This window comes from Acipenser ruthenus, chromosome 9 (genome assembly GCF_902713425.1).
Source record: "Acipenser ruthenus chromosome 9, fAciRut3.2 maternal haplotype, whole genome shotgun sequence".
Taxonomy (NCBI): Eukaryota; Metazoa; Chordata; class Actinopteri; order Acipenseriformes; family Acipenseridae; genus Acipenser; species Acipenser ruthenus.
The window spans coordinates 32882450-32901552 of NC_081197.1; the positions used below are offsets into that span (position 1 = coordinate 32882450).

The window sequence follows — 19103 nt, forward strand, 5'->3', positions numbered from 1 at the left end:
TTTGCCTCCCTGGCGCATCAGCACACACAACGGCTGCGATGCTGGCTCCGGGGATCAACCACAGTGCGGCCTCCCCAGCGCATCAGCATGACAACCGTCTGGATTGAGCTAAGTAGGGTACATCTCTGGGGTCTTCAAGTGGGCACCTTCCATCCTCAGTGTTTCGTCGACTAGCCCACGACACCTCAAGAGGGCTCGACGGTGATTCTGGCATCCCAGCATCACCCCCCTCCGTCCCCCACTCAACTCAGCCCAGCTTACTTACCTGTACATCAGCGTTTCTTTCTTTCTATTGTGCTTGAGATCCCCAGCCAGAATCTTTCCGTCTCAACCACAGCCAGTTGCTGCTCCTCTCTGCTGCTTCAGATAAGTTCTTCACTGTGCGACGCAACTCTTGGCCACTGAATCCGACGTCTCTGAGAAACCGGGTTGTAGAGTGTGCCACAAATCCTGGACAACCCACTGCCACTGGGTAAACCCGAACTCTCCATCCTCGCTGTTCCGCTTCAGTGGCTAGTTGAGCATACCGCAGTTTCTTCCTCTCATACGCCTCATCTACAGCATCCTCCCATGGCACTGTTAACTCTACCAGGTGAACAAGGCGTGCTGATCCAGACCACAAGACAATATCTGGTCGAAGGTTAGTGGTGGCAATCTCTATATATATATTATTGTAACACAATTGCACCACTCACTCGGTTCGTTGCCCCTTTAAAATCAGACCCAGACACGGAAATTGATTTTTATCGCGCTGACGCACTATTTTTAATAAACACTGAACACAAAAACAAAACAAAACAAAAATAAACACCTAGCTCTTAAATGAGCACTAACAAGAACCTAAACTAACGGGCAGGACGGCTAACCCGTTTACCTGCTAAACACCAACAAAATACACTCTTCTTTGCACTTACTTTTAATGACTGCTTGGAAGCAGAGCACCCCTTCTGCCTCCTTCTCCTCAGCAGCCATGAGCAAACTAACTGTTTCTCTCTTATACCCTGCACCTGGTCCTAATTTACAATTACCGCCCAGGTGCAGGGGATAATTAAACAATAAAACAATTAACCAATTAATTAAACAAGCAAAACAATTAACAAAACTGATTAAACAATAAAACAAACTTACAAAAATGTGCCTGCGCACATGTCTTACGCAGGGAGGATTTTAACCCCCCTCCCTGCTATGTTACAAAATATATATATATATATATATATATATATATATATATATATATATATATATATATATATATATATACACACACACACATATATATAGGCGCGTTAATATGTTAATTAAAAACTACATTTCCTTATCCATAGCAGTTTGTTCAACTCTATACATAGTAGCGATTTCGGTTAACGCAGACAGGCGCATCACAAAGGCTGAGGGCGGGCGCGAGAGAGCACGAGACCTCTTGCACTACAGCATAGCGCTGATACCGCTGTACAAAAGAGCCGGCTCCTTTGCAAGGAGAGTATATCGGGCTTATGTCTTCATGTGTGGTGCGTGTCTGTTTAAATATCACTTTTAAATCACCAAAATGTATATTAGATTTATTTATCTTAGACAGTCTATTGTAAGGTCCAATTAAATAATAATAATATTATTATTATTATTATTATTATTATTATTATTATTATTATTATTATTATTATTACTAATACTACTTCTGTACCGGCTGTTAAAACAAGAGCTCGATAAATCTAGCGTTTCCCATGTGGGCAAACTAATTGCATGACACAGGAGTGAATTGGGGGTATTGTGCGATTGCTTTAGGTAGTTTCGTGACATTTCTGTGCGTCTATCAAACACACAAACAAAACGGTGGGGGTTAGAGAGGTGGAAGACAAGTAGCAACAACTTCATTTGGAGGAGGACGGTATCAGACATCTTTTTTAAGTCGAAAGGAACGCTGATTTGTTAACACATTTTAAACATAATTGTTTTGTGTTTTAACGTTAGCGTTTGTAAAGGAAAATCAACCAAACAATGGCGTTGTGTTTTTCGGTCACAATATTTGCAGGTAAGTTGTTGTTTTTATATCTTAACTTCCTGAGACAGGTAGCACGGAAAAGACGACACACCCTGAGATTAATAAAGTAAACTGGTGTGTGCTAGAAATTGAGGAGGCTATATGTATAGTAAACAAGGGGGGGGGGGGACAAAAACAACTTTTGTTTAGCTTTATTAGTGGGAAAACGAATGGTTTTGATGGTTAATAATGTACGTCTTATTTAGTTATTATTATTATTATTATTATTATTATTATTATTATTATTATTATTATTATAACAACAACAATCCTGAACCCTAAATCGTAAAGTTAAAGTATGTATACTTGCATAGATGGCTCTGATCAATATCATGGTGGTGGATATAAAAATGAAAAACAACAAAAAATGTTTTCAGTTAATCAGTAAAATACTTGCCAAACGAACTGCTTAATTTGTAAGCTTAGCCTTTACTTTATATATATATATATATATATATATATATATATATATATATATATATATATATATATATAAAGAGAGAGAGAATGAATAAATAAATAATTGGGTAAAACGTAAGACTCCCGTTCTATAGCAGTTTGAACTCTACAGCTGTTGCCAAAAGTAACTAATTTTGCTTCGAATGAAACATGCTGAATAATGTTACCTTAACACTGAATTACATATAGCTTTGTAGTTTTCCAAAAACGGACAAAACATAAAAAATTGGGACATTTCGAAATCGAACAATACTACTATTATGGCTTCCGGTAGACACGTCCGATGTCATTTTGTAGTTCCTTTGATCACATGATGTTAAATAAAACATCTAAATTATGTTCATTTATAATTTTTTTAATGGTCTCAATCCTAAAATTCTAGGTAATGTAAAACTTTTGGCCACAGCTGGAGATTCTTGTGAGCTGCGTTAGACACCACAACCTGTAACCTAAGAGTGGAATACCTAGAACATGGAATAGCTCCAGTGGCAAGGCATGGGAGAATTTCAATTTCTCAAAACTACAATCCTATAACATATTTATAAAGTAATTAAAATGTGTCTTTTATATTAGTCTATTAATGGTACATGAAGGGAGCAGTCAAAAAATCTAATGTGGAGTAAATACTCTTGTGAAACTAGTGTGCTTTTCAAGATGTTTTAAATGTCCTTTAATGTGTATCCTGATGATTTGGAATAAAGAAGACACTTAAGACCATAGCACTTGCATGATAAAATACAGCTCCATTTTGAGAGTTGTAGTGTGTTAGTATGTAAACAGAACAATGCATGGTAATGGGTAGATTTGGATACTGTTGGTATGCAAATTGAGGACTCCTGGGAGCCCAGTGTTTTATGTTGTGGGTTTTGAAGGGGTCAGGACACCCATACTGTAAGTCACCCATACCTATTAAACACCCAGTGGTTCAAAATGCTAAAAGAAACTTATTAAATTCATTGCAAAAGTTTTTTTTTTTTTTAATTTCTGAATTTAGCAGCCATATTTCAGCAAATTCTGAGCATATCTGAGCCTGAAAATAGCCTGAAAAACCTACTGTAAAGCCAAACACGTTTTATTGCACTTCTGTTAACAGCAAACCTGACTCAGTTGGCTGAAAACATTAAATATACACTTTCTACCATTCAACAACATTTTTTTAAACATTTAAAAAAAAATCTTTTTCTGAAGTTAAACTGTAAACCTAAATGGTTTGTGGCAGGGCTGTAGAATGTTGGCACCCACATGCACAATGGCCCAGAATGTCAAAAGTGAAACTCGCTGTCTCTGTCTGTTTGAACCCGACTCTTATCCCAAACTTTTCTGCTGTTTTCCACAGGTGGAATGGGTGGAACTTACATAAAGGTGGCGGAATAAATATTAAGTATTTTTTTATAGTAGTGGAAAGCATGGGGTATTTTATTTTTTATAGAAAAATGATAAGTTATTTTTTGTAAAATATTGAAGATTATTTAGGTAAGAGACAATTTTGTGGTGCACTGTTTGATTTTCTGCGTGGACATCTTGGCCATAAATCTCCACTTTCGGCAGACCGGAAATGGGACATCGAGAGTTTTCATAAAAGTAAACAATGATTACTTAAAATCAGGACAAATGTATACAACTAATTGCTAACATGTTCTGTGAAACAGAAGTGGAGAATCCGTGTAAATCTTTATTTATGTTAATAGAGGAAGCACAATATGATAAATCAACATGAGAAGGTGTCGTACGTTTTCACGTAACTGTCTGTCCCAACATGTTCCATGAAAACAAGAGTCTCTTGAGAGATAGAAATAAGAATACCAGTTTCACAAATAACATAAATAGTTTATAGATTCTATATTGTTTACATTCGTGTAGAAAAAGGGTGGCTTTTATTAGTTAAAACTGAGATCTATGAGATAATGTGGATCAGATACCTCTGAGCGCCCAGATGTTACGTAAATTGCACATCCTCTCGTTTTCAAGGCGGGCTTTCAAATGCCTTCTTTGAGGTGTATGCTGAGGAGAACTGCCGGTAATTTGTGAACATTTTCAGTCTGTCTGCTAGTTACGTGAGATAGTCCAGTTACGTGAGGAAGAGGAATTGCTTAATAATTCTCGGTAATATATATTCTACATTCTAATTTTGCTTTAACAATTTACTTTTTCATAATCGCAAGTGTTTGAGCTGTGTAATAAGAAATTGAGGTTTTTATTAGATTGTTAGTGCCCTATTTTTGTTTCAAAATTCTTCAATAAGTGTCAAGAGGTCGGACACTTGGTAATGAATGACTTAACAATAACAGAATTGTTAAGATCCGTCCAAGTTACGTGAAACTAGGTTTTTAGATCTTTCTCTTTAATAATAATATTAATTTGTGTGGTATTTATGAAAAATAAATTCAAAATGTGATATTTGTGTCTGTTAGTATTTCCATTCGGGTGAATGAAATGTAAATGAACTGAGAACTGCAGAAACACAGCTACAAGTCTGAAACGAGTTGTTATACTTAGGGGCGTGTTTGATACCCAATGTCATCAATATTAATATACATTGCTGTTGAGCCACTCCACTAAGGTATTTTTGCTGGAGAGGCTGTAATATGATGTGCGCTTCAAGCCTGCCTCATTGAATGACACTGACAGTCAGAAGGTGCTGCCTTCTTTTTGTGTGCCACGCCCAGTGCAATGATCAGATTATGAGGGCAGGTCCCCCTAACCAACCCCTAAACAAAACGATTGAGTGTTTTTCTTTTCCAAATACGATATTAAACTCAAAACAGTACAGTGTAATACGAGAATCCAAGGCTACTTTAAAAGAAAAAAAAAAATCGCTACTTTTTTTCTACATTTTCTTTTAAAATAAATTACAGCATTATTGATCATTACATGTTTTTGATTTTGTGTGTTTGGATCTATAAACCTGTTTGCCCACCCTAGTGTTGCAAATCAGTATTCGATTTCAGCTTTTTAAAGTAGGATACCTGTTAATCCAAATATTTATTAAAATAATTCTCTTTTTGGAGAAGCTCATAGATATACAAGCAGCCAAAACATTCAGTAACTACAAACCAGTTTCATCCTGATTGAGGCTCACCAGCACAGTGTGACCTTGTGTCTTCATTTCAATGGACAGCTCCAGTTATGCCAAGTACAGGGATACCCAAACATGTTATTTGGGTATTTGCAGTCTTATTGCATACCCAGTTAACATTGTTTGGATATCCCTGTCCTTAACAATGACTGGAGCTGCCAGTTGAAATGAAGGGAAAAATTACTACACTGCACTGATGAGCCGCAATCAGGGCTAAACCACTGCTGAATGTTTTGACTGCTTGTTTATCTTATTTAAGTTATTTAGCAGTTATTTGTTTATCTATGAGGTTCTCCAAAAAGAAAAGTGTCAGTGTTATTAAATTTGTTATTGATTTTGTACTTCATCCTTTATGCCTTTTTAAGGTCAACTGAACAGTATAACATAAAAATAATTAACAAAAAACACTCAATTTCTTTATTAGTATGTATTCAAGAAGTATTGCCTGTCATTTGTTATATGTTAAAGACTTGTCTGTTTCAGCTGATCTGATTGAAATCAGTCGATTTAAATGGCACGTTATCAATCAAAATCATCCCATATTAATGGGCCAGTAGGTCCCTACTAGCCTGCTAACCCCTAAATCTACCCCTAAACCTAATGTCTACAACTAACCTAATCTATACCCCTAAACCTAATCTCAACCCCTAAACCTTACTATTAAAGTAATTTTTACTATTATTTCAACACTGCTTTTTAGCTCCCTCTAACGGCTACTACAGTCGACGTCCATTTAAACTCTTCATCCCAACCTACTGTACCTCTTGGGAGGCTACTAGGTACCTACTGGACCATTCCTATGGGATGATTTTCATTGATAACGTCCCATTCAATCGACTGATTCCAATCAGATCGGGTGGTTGTTTATTAATTTGTTGCAAGACTTGCTGGAAAGAATTTATATTTTGAAATTAAACAAGTTGTTCCAATAATGAAAGGCTCTGTGTCCGTCATGTTACGTGAATATTAACATGGCGTCTTCGCTTTCACTTTTTTAAATTAATTTTTTAATCTCTGTAATATCAATGTTGTATTAACTAGAAATCACATATTTATGTGCCTGCAAGCAGTCAAGTGAGTTTCAAGTGTAGGACATAGACTAAATTGAAGGATTACAGTTTTGATCAACAGTGAACTTACTGCAAATTCATACCAGGCAAGACTAATTTATGTGGTAAATCAAATAATTAATCATTAGCTTTTATATTTAATATCCATGTTCTAGCATGTTGTAACACAATTATCACATTTAAACAAAATTAGATGATAAATAAAAAGTGTAGTACACATTTATATGAATGCATTTGAACATGTCCATCCTGTTACGTGAGTATGAGGTTGCATTATGAAAGAACCAGTGTGTAGGAAGGCTGCTTTTAAAGTTATCTTTTTAGTTACACAGTTTGAAACAGTGCATGTCAGAGTAAAAGAAAAACACAGTTTCAAATGATTAACACTACCTTGGTTTTCTTGCTCCAATCTCCCCACAAAGGGGCTCTAGAGCAAATAAATACATAAATACGTTTAGAACGCTCAGGATTTATTTATTTATTTATTTATTTATTTATTTATTTATTTTAATTACTGCATACATCTTAACCTAGGCTATACCATATAACGGGCAGGTAATTTATTCTGTCAGACTGGTTTACAGAACAGGTTAAAGACACGCTGGACAAGGAAAAGAATGTGTCAGGTGTCAAAGTGGATATGAGAGTGGCCGTGATGAAGCCAATTTGCTTGAAAACGATAAAGGTAGACTGGACATTTCCATTAATGGATTTAAAAAATCTGGAATTGTTATTAAACAGTTGTAGCAACACGTCAGGACTTGCAACGCTATTTTTTTTTTCAGAACCTTGCTACTTACTCTTTAATGCAGATTTTAAACTCACCAAGTGGAAAGTAGGCCTAGTTCACAAATGTTAACATCTACTGGATATCCTTGTACACATCATAGAGTTTATTCAGGAACAGTGCTAGTGCTCACTTAAGTGTGCTTGCTTCCTTAATAGAAGCATGTATTAACTTGGCACACTCAAGTATTTTTTCTGAATATGGCGGTATGTTTATTCAGCAATGGAAAGGAGTGGGGCTTTGTCCATGAATAAATGAAATGTCATGTTGATTAGTTTGTAAATACAAACCGCCACCACATGCAGCATAATAACATTGATATGTAAACATATCCTTAACCGGGCAGAAGTTTCAGTCCTGGAGATACCTGGCAGCCATCTAAATACTTGAATTGCAGGAAGTAGTGCAATTGCCCTCTATATAGGGGTGTGCTGATTAGATGTTAAATAGGACTTTTATGAAGCCTTACATGGATATTTCTTACAAGAAGTTATTGCATATATTGTGTATGTGTCATCTACAATGTGTTGGTTTGTATTCACCATTTTATGAGAAGAAATTGCTCAAAGGTGTGAACAGTAATGCCTTGTTTATTCCAACATACGAAAAAAGGCATCTTGAACTGTGCATGCTTGCATATTGACAAGAACGATCAATTGACATCTTTGTTGTGCTAAACAGAATATGTCAGTGTATTTTTTAAAATAGCTTCCAGTTTGAATAGTGCCTCCCCCCTCAGAAGGATTGGCGATTGAGTGAGCTTCTTTCCTACTGTCCCCTCCTCTTCATCCACAAAACCAGCTGGAATGTTACAGCACTCTTGGACCCTGGTGGTAAGGGCCCAGCAGGGATATGTACGTCTTGTGTGGATGTCGCTTTACTTACATAATGTGGGCTTAGTCAAAGTCAAACACTTAACAAAAGGCTCTGCATTCAGTAAACATTTCATCATCCTGCAGTGAATAATGTTTGCTAAAAACAAGGAAAAGCTTAGCATTGGAATATTTATTTTGGGATTGTGACTTGCCTGTATGAAATTCTTACTCCTAGACAACTTTTGGATACCAGAACTGAGCAATGACAATGGCAGTACCCGTGCATGAGGGTGCCACAGTCGTTTACCATAGTAAAGGCATAGAAAAGTGTAATAAAGCATAGTGAAAGCATGGTAAAGCATAGCAAAGCAATGTAAAGAACAATGAGGCATGGTAAGGAGTATTAATTATCACGGTAAACCAGGGTAAATTATAGTTAATGGATGGTACTGCCATGGAAACAGCATGGCAAAAGTGCAAAAATACTATGGTAAACCTATCAAATTTCACCCAGCTGATTTTCCTAAGGATGCACCGTATACCTTCATTGCCTTAATTGTATTAATACTTGTACTGTTATTCTTGAAATGTATTTTTGTTTATGACTGTAAGCCTTCCTGGATAAGTTATTATGGAAGTGACCATGGTCCGTTTGGTTTTACAGCTGTGGCAGAGAGATATGTCTTACAGGTGGCATAATTGCTTTTTAAGTTTTTGTGAATTTAGAAGTTACTGAGGGTTATGGAGCTAGGAAATAATGTATAATCACATAAGCAAGAGCACTGTATGTATACCTTGTTATTAATGTATTTCTCTATTTAAGCTGTTGGTTTAATGAAAACAGTTAAATATATATATAGATAGATAGATAGATAGATAGATAGATAGATAGATATAGGGCTTGCTACTAAGAGGTTCCCTGTTCATGTCACTTAACCTCCTTGTGCTCCGTTCTTCGGATGAGACATAAAACCGAGGTCCTATTGTAAGTGACTCTGCAGCAGTGAGCTCACACCCTAGTCTCTGTAAGTCTGCTTGGATAAAAGCATCTGCTAAATTACTAATTTAATAATTAGTAATTTTTTATATGTGTATATGTGTGTGCGTGTGTGTGTGTGTGTATATATATAATGTGTATATGTGTGTGTGTGATTATATATATATATATATATATAAACAGCAGGGAGGGAGTTAATTCCTCCCTGCGGAGCAGTCCATGTGCGAATGCACAGTTAGTGTGGGGTTTGTTTTCTTTATTGTAATTGAATGATTTGTTAATTGTTATGGCAGTTTGGCACGATCGGTGCAAATTAATGCCAGCTGCCCACACTCGTTCCTGTGGGGCATATAAGCCTCACAGTTAGTTGGTTTGTGGCTGCTGAGTAGAAGGAGGCGGAAAGGTGCTCTGTCTCCGAGCAGTCATACAAAAAAAGTAAGTGCTGTGTCAAACCTGTGTGGTTTTTGTGCTTGCTTGTTTTGGCAGGTAAACGGCTCAGCCATCCTGCGAGCTAGTCAGGGACTTACCTGTGTTGTCAGCGCTCCAAAACGAAGTTAGGTGTTTGTTTTTGTTTTGGTTTGTTTTTGTGTTTGTAAATTTAAAAAAATAGCTCGTCAGTGCGTGGAAATCTATCTCTTGTGTTAAGGGGCTAAAAGAACCCGAGCCGCAAGGCTTATATATGTATAGTTGCACAATACTGTTATCTTAGTCTTACAAAAAACTTTTATACTTGCAAATTTCTATACAAATCACTTGCGTCAGTTGGTTAACGTACTACATTTTTGTTCCAATTGTATTTCTCAAAGCATGTCTACCAAAAAAAGTGACTATTTAAATTAGTGTTTGTGTTTTCCTTTTGTCACTCCAGTTTTATCTGCTGCTTTGGCCATATCTGTGAGCATACCTAAAGAAGTCTATGAGGTCGCAAGAGGAGACAATGTGACGATACCATGTAGCTTCAAAACAACTGTGGTTCTGAGCCAGATTAAGGCCCTGAGCGTTCATTGGGCTCGACTTGGAAAACACCCAGAAGATCCCGCGGTACGTTTTTATATGCAAAATATCTTTGTTACTTTTTGCTTTTATTTTTTTAAATCACATATTAATCTGTATGTATTGAGCAAGAGTCTGAATTTAAGGTAAAACAACATCTAGGGCTCGATTTTTGAAGCCGACGGTGTCTTTGCGCCCTGAAAATGCACCCCGATGCTGCCACTCAAGCAATAACAAAGTGGTTACTGAAGGACTACAACAGGTTTACTTCTGGAGTAACCAAGTCAAGCCGAGAACCTGACAAAGGGGCAGTGCCCATATGTACAGGAGGTTTCATTTGCCTCACTACCAGAAGTAATCCAACATACACTCAGGAGAAGCTTACATTGTTTAAGCTTGGACTTTAACGATAACACACAAGTCCTGCAATCATGGTGTTACACTTCATTTCTGAACACGTAGCCTATAGTATATTAACATATAAATACTACAGAGTATTTACAATGCCAAGAAAGTTTGTGAACCCCTTAGATTTTTCACATATTTCAAACCTAAAATGTTATTAGATCTTAATATAAGTCCTAATAATAGATAAAGATAACCTGATTAAACAAATGTCACAAAAACATGATACTTTCAACATTTATTTATCCACAAATGATTCAACATTCAATATCCATATGTGAACCTTTAGATTCAGTAACTGGTGGCACCCCCTTGAGCAGCAATGACAACTAAGCGTTTCCTGTAACTGTTCAGTCTCTCACATCTGTTTTGAAGAATTTTGGCCCATTCTTCCTTACAGAACTGCTTCAACTCTGTGACATTTGAGGGCTTCCTTCCATGGACAGCTCGCTTCACAACATTTCAATGGGGTTTAGGTCCAGACTTTGACTAGGCCATTCTAAAACGCAGAATTTCTTTTTCTGCAGCCATTCTTTTGTAGATCTGCTTGTATGTTAGGGATCATTGTCTTGCTGCATGATCCACTTTCGGTTCAGCTTCAGCTCACGAAGACCAAACTCACAAAGTTTCTGATCTTTATATAGGGTGGGGCCTCCCAAACTCACCCCCGAAGATCTACCTAATTATTTAGACACCTGATTCTAATTATCCCCTTAATTGAGCTGATAAAACCAGGGGTTCACTTACTTTTTCACATACCCTGAATCTTAATTACTCATTGTTTGTCTAATTCATACATCATTTTGTTTCAAGAGACATGGAATTGGTTAATATAAACCCTACTGGATATTTAAGAAAGACCATTCAAGAAGGCTATCATGGTAACACTATGGAATAACCATAATTATCATTGGGGTTCACAAACTTTCTCAGCACTGTATATGCTGGTTTTCACAGTGTATGCATTGTAAAAGGTAGCAGCTAGTTATGTCAACAGCCGTTTAGGTTATTGTGGTGTTCTGCTGTGTTATTGACAAGCATCCGAGCAGCACAGGATCAATCAGTGCTTCATATGCATAGATTTGTGAGACTCATTAGCTGTAGTGATACCCTTGATTTATGTTTTTCTTGTGTTTACAGAATTGTTGTTATTATTACTAGTATTACTGTTAATTAGACACAGTGTAAATGTAGGCTAACTGGGGCTGTGTTATATTGCAAAACCTTTTTTTCATTCTGTAGTCTACATTTCTTACTTTTATTTTAAAGCACATAATTACAAATGCAAGATATTTTCCACTTGCCTTTCTTCAACTTGTGCACATGCATATGTCATCATTATTTTACCCGGACAGCGCCCCATACGGACCCCCCCATGATTTTTCAACTTTTTTTTTCGTAAATCCGAATTCAGTAGTTCAGGACAAACTCCCAAAACACAGAATCTGAGAATAGTGATATTTGTATTGATGATTATGATTATGGAGTAACCCCGGATCTCTGCCCATCAAGCCCTTGGAATGTAACGCTGTAATACGTGGTTTCAAAATGTTACCCTTCTAGTGTGTCATTCCTTATGTTGTGCATACTTAACAATACAAAAATTCCTACTCTGCTGGTTGTTGATCATAAAAATAAACCTGCTTAACGGTCTGCCATGCATCTGTGTACAAACTTTGTTTCCTTTTCTTTTTCACAGTCAAAAATACTTGATTTTTATTATCCAGCCAATGAGTTGGATATTAATGCAAAGTATGAAGGAAGAGTTGGTTTTTTGTCAAAACCTGAAATGGGCGATGTTTCTATCTACCTCAGTAAAGTGACTCTAGAGGACAACGGCTTTGTGGAGTGTGCTGTCAACATTGCAAAAGACAAGGATGGGGTAAACACACATGCAACCAATCTGCTTGTGTTGGGTAAGTACATGGCGTCCCCATTCAGCTGTGCCTATCTCATAAAATATTTCATATTCTCTGTGGAAGCTTCCAGGGCAGATTGGACAGTTTCAGGATTATATAAACACTGCATGCTAAATGTCTCTGTTGTATCGACACCTAATATTAAGATTTAGGTGGAGGCAGCACTCTTTAGGTATCAGCTTGATCTGAACAGATGCCATTTCAATCATTAAAATGTATGTAGCTTCAAATTACATTTTATTTTCTGGTCGTTAATTTGGTTCTTATTGCAATGACTAAAATACTGTTTTTTTTTTTTTTTTTTTCAATATGTGAGCGCTGAAGGGATTTTTTGAACTGAAACTGTGAAAGTTTTCTTTTTATACTGCTGTAATACAGTGCAGTAGATGGCGCTGCTGCTTACTTAGTTTCAGACACAGTGGCTGATCTAGCTCACAGTATGCTACGTATGTCTGTGGTTGGCAACCAGAACTGAAGAGAAACTTCTTGGGACTAAGCACTTTAAACACAGTATTTGAGTACTTGCAATAAGAGCCACTCATGATTGCAAACCTCACAAAAAGGCAGCAATTCATTTTATTTTAAGCTACTTACATTTTGAAATCGGTCCCCTCCCTGACGTTTAACAGCAGGAAATGCACTCCGGAGGCTAGGATGTACTCTTAGATGTTTGTTTTATCTAGACAGTTGGAATATTGTACATAACTGATATGCCGCTGTGTTCTCTGATTCTATTAGTCAAGTTCCACTGTAGGTTCCAGTAAAAAATGTCCATTTCACTGCCACATTGTTTTGAACTTTTGATTTTGCCCATATCAATGCTAGGGGTCCCATGCTTGTTCACACATTACAACCCACTTGATCAGATATGCCATTCCCCTTACATTATGCTTTGAGGGAGGCTTGACTTTTGTTCACAAAAGAAGTACAATCTGTTGTGTCACTTGCTACTGTCCTAATTTCCATTCCGTTCCTGCTACCTTAAAACGGTAATCCAGGTCCATATGTGTTTTGTCGTTGAACTTCCTCTTTTGATTTTTTATTCCTGCTGGTGAGTTAAGTTTGTTTCCCTCAAGCCTTTTCAAGTTGGACTGTGCCCTGATTTCACTGTGCAATTTGTAAACACTACTGTTTCACATGGCAACTTGGCTGGCAGTTAAGTCCTGTGCTGTAGTAGACTTCTGATTTTTGATTCTGTCCTGCAAAGTCTCCCAGGAGCCCCTCCCATTTAATGTAATGGAGGACTTCACACAGCTACACAGTATACAGATTCCCTATCGTTTGTAATTACAATAAGCCACAGATACAAAAATTGCCAACTTGCTACTTCACAGTTGCTCCATCAAAGCCACTGTGCTCTGTGGAAGGAAAGGCAGAATATGGGCAGGACATCATGCTGAAATGTTTCTCAGAAGAAGGGTCCCCTCCACCAATTTACAAGTGGACAAACTATGATGTACGAAACACTCTGAGGCCAGATCCACCAAAATCCAAAGAGGGTAGGTGAAGCATTCATGGCAATATGTACAGCAAGTAAAGTTTGAATTTGAAATGCTTAAGGCCTTAGAGACATTTATTATTTATTAGCAGGCGCCCTTACAATTGTTACAAGATATCACATTATACATTATTTCACATTATACAGATATCACATTATTTTTACATACAATTACCCATTTATACAGTTGGGTTTTTACTGGAGCAATCTAGGTAAAGTACCTTGCTCAAGGGTACAACAGCAGTGTCCCCCACTGGGGATTGAACCCACAACCCTCCAGTCCAGAGCCCTAACCACTAGACCATTATCTTGGTACTATATGGAGGTCTGGTTCAACTCCCAGTAGAACAGCAATTGAAACCCTACTAGCCTCAAATCAATTTAGGGTTAATAAATAAATCTGTTGGTTAAATTAACATTGGAAGTGGAAAAGTTGACAGACAAGACATTCTTTTGATGAAATCAATGTTTATGATTTTTTATCATACTAGAAAATGGAATGCTGACTCTGGTGAATGTTTCCTCGGACACCTCTGGATTCTTCATTTGCACCTCGTCCAATAAAATCCGCTCCGCCTCCTGCAACATTACCCTTGCTGTCATGCCTCGTGAGTAATCGGTAAAACACATGGGGATTTGGAGGGGACCAGGAAAAAGCTCCTGATTAACTATGCCTCCCATTTCAACTGAATGTATTAATTGGGGTGCTATGCTGAGCCATGTTGTTATGATCCTGTGCTTAACCCCCAGTCTTCTGCTGTATTTAAGAAAGATCACTTCTTCACTGATACCAAACAAAAACACGCTTTGGGGAATATTTTACTGAAAGTTCACAGTAACTTGGCTGTTCTCTGAATATCTGTTACAGGTTTCAACATTAGTTCTTTTTGACTCTAAGATCAGATTAGACTAAACAAAGAAAAGCTCACCTTGCTTTAACCGCTGTGTAACAGGAGCCTTTTCTCTACCCTGGTCAGTAGAAAAAGGAAAAGTGAGTGTCTTGCAATAATGTAATCATCACGTTACTATTAACAATTTCTGTTGTTGCTCTGCCATTTAGCCCTGTAGCAAAACCAAATAGATTACCTGGAACTTTTTTTTTTTGCAAAACACTTTTTCCTACTGTGTGGAATATTTATGTTGGAAACTAGCAAACCACAACCTGTGTGAAGAAGGTATGATAAAAGTCAAACAGCCTTTAAACACTATAACTAAATAATGCTCAGGTGAATTGCTCTACAAAAAGCTATCCTGGTAAAACTTGTATGAGGAGAATGTTCATTGTAAATGAAGACTTGATGATGATGATACTCGCACACCACTAACAGCCTTAGATTTTTGTGGATTCATTTACAGTTTTAAACATTGCTGCAGGCTTAAGGATTGGGCAAGTTTTCTGAAAAACACTACCTGTAAGAACTTGTTCATTAGCTGGCTTTGCCCCCCCCCTCCTCCCCCCCCCACCACACACACACACACACACGTTAGTTGTCATGGGGACCCACTGTGAAAAGCAGCTTGTTTATTTTACCTCCTAAAGCAAACATTGGAGGAATTCATATCTATAATTAACTGTGCAATCTATAAATGAGTCATCATGATTTGTACTCATAATGATATAGTTAAGCTAGATGACTTATTAGAATGGTGCATCTTTTGAGTGTGGGTGTGCAAGTCCTAAATCTACACAAGGTTGTACAAGTTCCAAGCTGTCAGTTTTATACAGTGAATGGTGAATATTTGTTATGCATCGATAGCAAGAGGTAGAGCACATACAGTTTTTTGTTGCTAAAGATTTCTCATGTATTCCAGATTAATGAACATTGAACATGCAGGCACAACTCCAACATAATAGTATCCATTGAAAGATGTTATGTAAAGAAACTAGTGATTTTAAAAATTGACTATAACAAGGAAGTAACAAAGTACAGCAGAACACCATTTCCAAACCCTCTGGGAATAGAGAGCGTGTGAAATGTCTGCATTTCTGTGTAAGGAAAAGAACCAAAAACAGACCACTCGCATGTAACTTGCTTTACTTTTCCCAAATAATATGCAAATTGCTTTGGTAAAAGAAAACGAGACAATAAGCATGTTAATGCTGTCTTCCAGCCTCCATGAATATTGCTATGACTGCCGGGATTATTGGAGCCAGCGTTGTTGCACTTGTTATCCTTGCAATAGTGGTTTACTGTTGCTGCTGCCGTAACACAGAGCCACCCGAGGAATATGAAATGGAGTAAGTACCAACTTTAAATTATAGAGCTGCAAGCAATCCGAGCAAGAATATATCATTGAAGGGGGTTATGTTGAAAGTAAAGCAGTTTGGTCCTCTCTGCCTACTGTAGCTTTTGTCAAGGCTTAGAACATAAAGGTACTGCTCTTGCTTGTGTTCCTTCAAAATTAATTCATTTAAAATATCTAAAAACATTTGAGTTTACAAGGTTGCCCAGGCAGAGATGATCACAGGAACTTATTGATTTCATCTAAGTCTTAATTTCATGTCCCATTACATATCCAACAATAAATAACCCATCCACAAGACATAAACCAATCTATGCAGATGTGGGGTGCAACTTTACCAAAAGGCACAGCCGGCTCTTGCTATAAAACCTGTACTTGCATAAAAATGTTTGACAAGATACTTCATGCTGTACTGTTACTAGGACGTCTTGAATTTTGTGTGGGGGTCTCAGCTTTCCCTCCCATCTAGTTACCATGTGGTTATTGTACTGTTTGTTAAGCCAGTATTCATTTTCCTACAGGGTTCCGGGAGAGGAGGATTTTGACCCAAAAGCCAAGCCCCTGAAGAACAGCAAAGAATATTATGATGAAAAGAACGAGCCCCGCCACAATGGAGACACGTACTACGATGATGATGGTGAGGAGGAGGAGGAGGAGAACAAACGCTCCAGGCCTGCCATGATCCCACCTAGCAAGCCAAGGAGTATGGGCCATTCTGATTCTTAAGTGTACTTGCTTGCTGTATTCTTTTTAGAGTCTAAGCACTGGAGAAGGGATCCCTTTATTTTGTTAATTCAATTTAAATAAACGTCAGGGTTTAACAGCCCCCAGTTTGGCACTAATCTTGGACTACCTAATCTTACCTTAGGTAAGGTAGGGTGTGAATCCAGCCATCTTTATTGTCATTTCCTCTGTTTTTTTTTTAACTTAGAAATATTGCTTAGCAAAAATAAGTACTCTGGCAAGTATGCAATCTGATGCATCTACTGTGTAACCAATCCTACAGTGTGTGTGATTGCAGAACAGCTGGTAGACTTTTAGAAATGTGGTTTCTGTGGGTGTCAATCACATCGCTTGCTGAAAACAGAGTCAAAATATCTTTTTACATTTGTTATACTTTCAAATATTTTGTATTTGATTAAATGTCATGTTTTGCATGTTTGTTTTTGTAATCATGTTTATTTACTATGCTTAACCATGTATTACCAAATGGATTTTCGGTTGCTATATTTAATGAATTTTATAAAATTAAGTTGCCTGTTTTCAGTAATATGGTAAATAATATGGGTGTTGTAATTGCATGAATGGTAGGAACTGCGGTCAGGTTTTTGTAAATAGAAATAGGCGATAAAACATACATGCATACGTACATGATGCAAGGATTTTGGACAGTGTACAGTACAGTGCTCCCTCTTTATAGTGCTGCAGTCTGTAGCATAATGAGGCAAATCAGACCCATTCCCATTCCACTGTATAACCAGGTCCGCCGTATAAAGGGTAACCTGATAAAAAGGGAATGCTGCATAATGTATTTGAATACTGAATCTGACTTGTTTTGTCACCTTCTAGTCAGTGAAAATGATTTGAAGATGGTGCAGAGTGTATACTACAGTCAAACCTCTATTAAAGACCACCAGAGGGACTGCTTGTGTGTAGCAACCACTCTAATGAATCCCCATGTGTACATCCCAAATTAAAACAGCTGCATTTATAACCATTTTGGGTCAGCCCCTGAAGTGGTCACTTTAAGCAGGTTTGTATTCTACTCTTGTCCTATTAGAGGCTGTCACTGGCCTCGAGGGGAATACAATGTAATGATGTGTATGCATCTAAAACCGTATTCTTTACAATGGATTATTTTTATTCTCTTGTCGCATATCTTCATATTTACTGGTATATAATATTTTTTTTTGTATATTGGTACTGGGTATAATTGTGTAAATTGATTAAACTTTGGGTTGATGCAATTATATATATTATAAATAAAGGCAATTCCCTTTAACTGAGGTAGCTGTCTTAAATGGAACATGAGTGTTTAATATGCAGTTGCAGGCTCATAATAGGTTAAAGAAAAGCTCTCTGTTTGCAGTCCTTACTTTTCATGTAGTTTGTTTGTAAGGTCATTTCACCTCAGCAGTGTCTTCAGTGACAAAGTATGTCAGTCTAGGGGAAGCAGCTAGTAGGTTAATAGCAGAAAAGGTGGTGTCAAATGGGTTGGTTTTACACTGGGAGAAATGAGCTGGTTAGTATAATAAACTAATACAAATAAGTCATGCAAATCGAAAAAACTTTTCTTTGATCTGCTAGGTACCCAAATATATATTTTTAAAAACCTTCTTATTCATCCAAAAATGAACCACCAATATGGACTTGTCAAAAAGGAATCTATCCTATAAGCCTGGATTCGGTACTGAATCCTTAAAGAAGCAACAGAATGTCTTGCAATTTCATTGCTTATAGGGAGAGATTGCAGGTAAATATCAGTTATTAAATTACATACAATTTAAACAACACTTAAATACACACAGCCATATGAATAATACTCATGCATAATTACCTTAAAAAGGAAAGGTCTGCTTTCATAACATCGTTTTTTCCATTCAGGAAGAACCTTGTATGTAGAAGTTTTAGCTCTGCAGTATATGCATAGCTCTGTTTGCTTGTGGACATCTAAATGTAACTCTTTGTGAACACAAATCATATTTGCAATCTTTCATCTATTGTTTTGACTATTCATTTTCAGTGCCACTGCATTGGTTCAAGGGTCAATGGTGACACAAGGGCAGCAGTCTATAAAATAAA

General features: G+C 37.2%; 1 protein-coding gene across 3 annotated transcripts; it reads left to right on the forward strand.

The window, feature by feature from the left end:
• The first annotated feature begins 1382 nt into the window (after positions 1-1382).
• Positions 1383-18303, forward strand: gpa33a (glycoprotein A33 (transmembrane), paralog a). 3 transcript variants are annotated; one of them, XM_059030526.1, is made up of 8 exons: positions 1428-1508; positions 1969-2029; positions 10111-10283; positions 12340-12556; positions 13894-14058; positions 14549-14665; positions 16170-16296; positions 16823-18303. In XM_059030526.1, exons 2-8 carry the CDS (start codon positions 1996-1998, stop codon positions 17025-17027), a joined length of 1038 nt encoding a protein of 345 aa, XP_058886509.1. In that variant the 5' UTR covers positions 1428-1508; positions 1969-1995; the 3' UTR covers positions 17028-18303. The 3 variants fall into 3 exon arrangements, with proteins under 3 accessions (XP_058886511.1, XP_058886509.1, XP_033864374.1); XM_059030528.1 differs by lacking the exon at positions 1969-2029 and having other exon boundaries at positions 1383-1508; XM_034008483.3 differs by lacking the exon at positions 1428-1508 and having other exon boundaries at positions 1529-2029.
• The last annotated feature ends 800 nt before the right edge of the window (positions 18304-19103 follow it).

What these genes read in the sequence shown, in the direction of transcription:
- gpa33a (XM_059030526.1), top strand. Translation starts at nt 1,996, where the DNA reads ATGGCGTTGTGTTTTTCGGTCACAATATTTGCAG. An exon ending in AACCAATCTGCTTGTGTTGG is followed by an intron (nt 12,557 to 13,893) that starts GTAAGTACATGG and finishes GCTACTTCACAG; the next exon opens with TTGCTCCATCAAAGCCACTG. An exon ending in CCCGAGGAATATGAAATGGA is followed by an intron (nt 16,297 to 16,822) that starts GTAAGTACCAAC and finishes ATTTTCCTACAG; the next exon opens with GGTTCCGGGAGAGGAGGATT.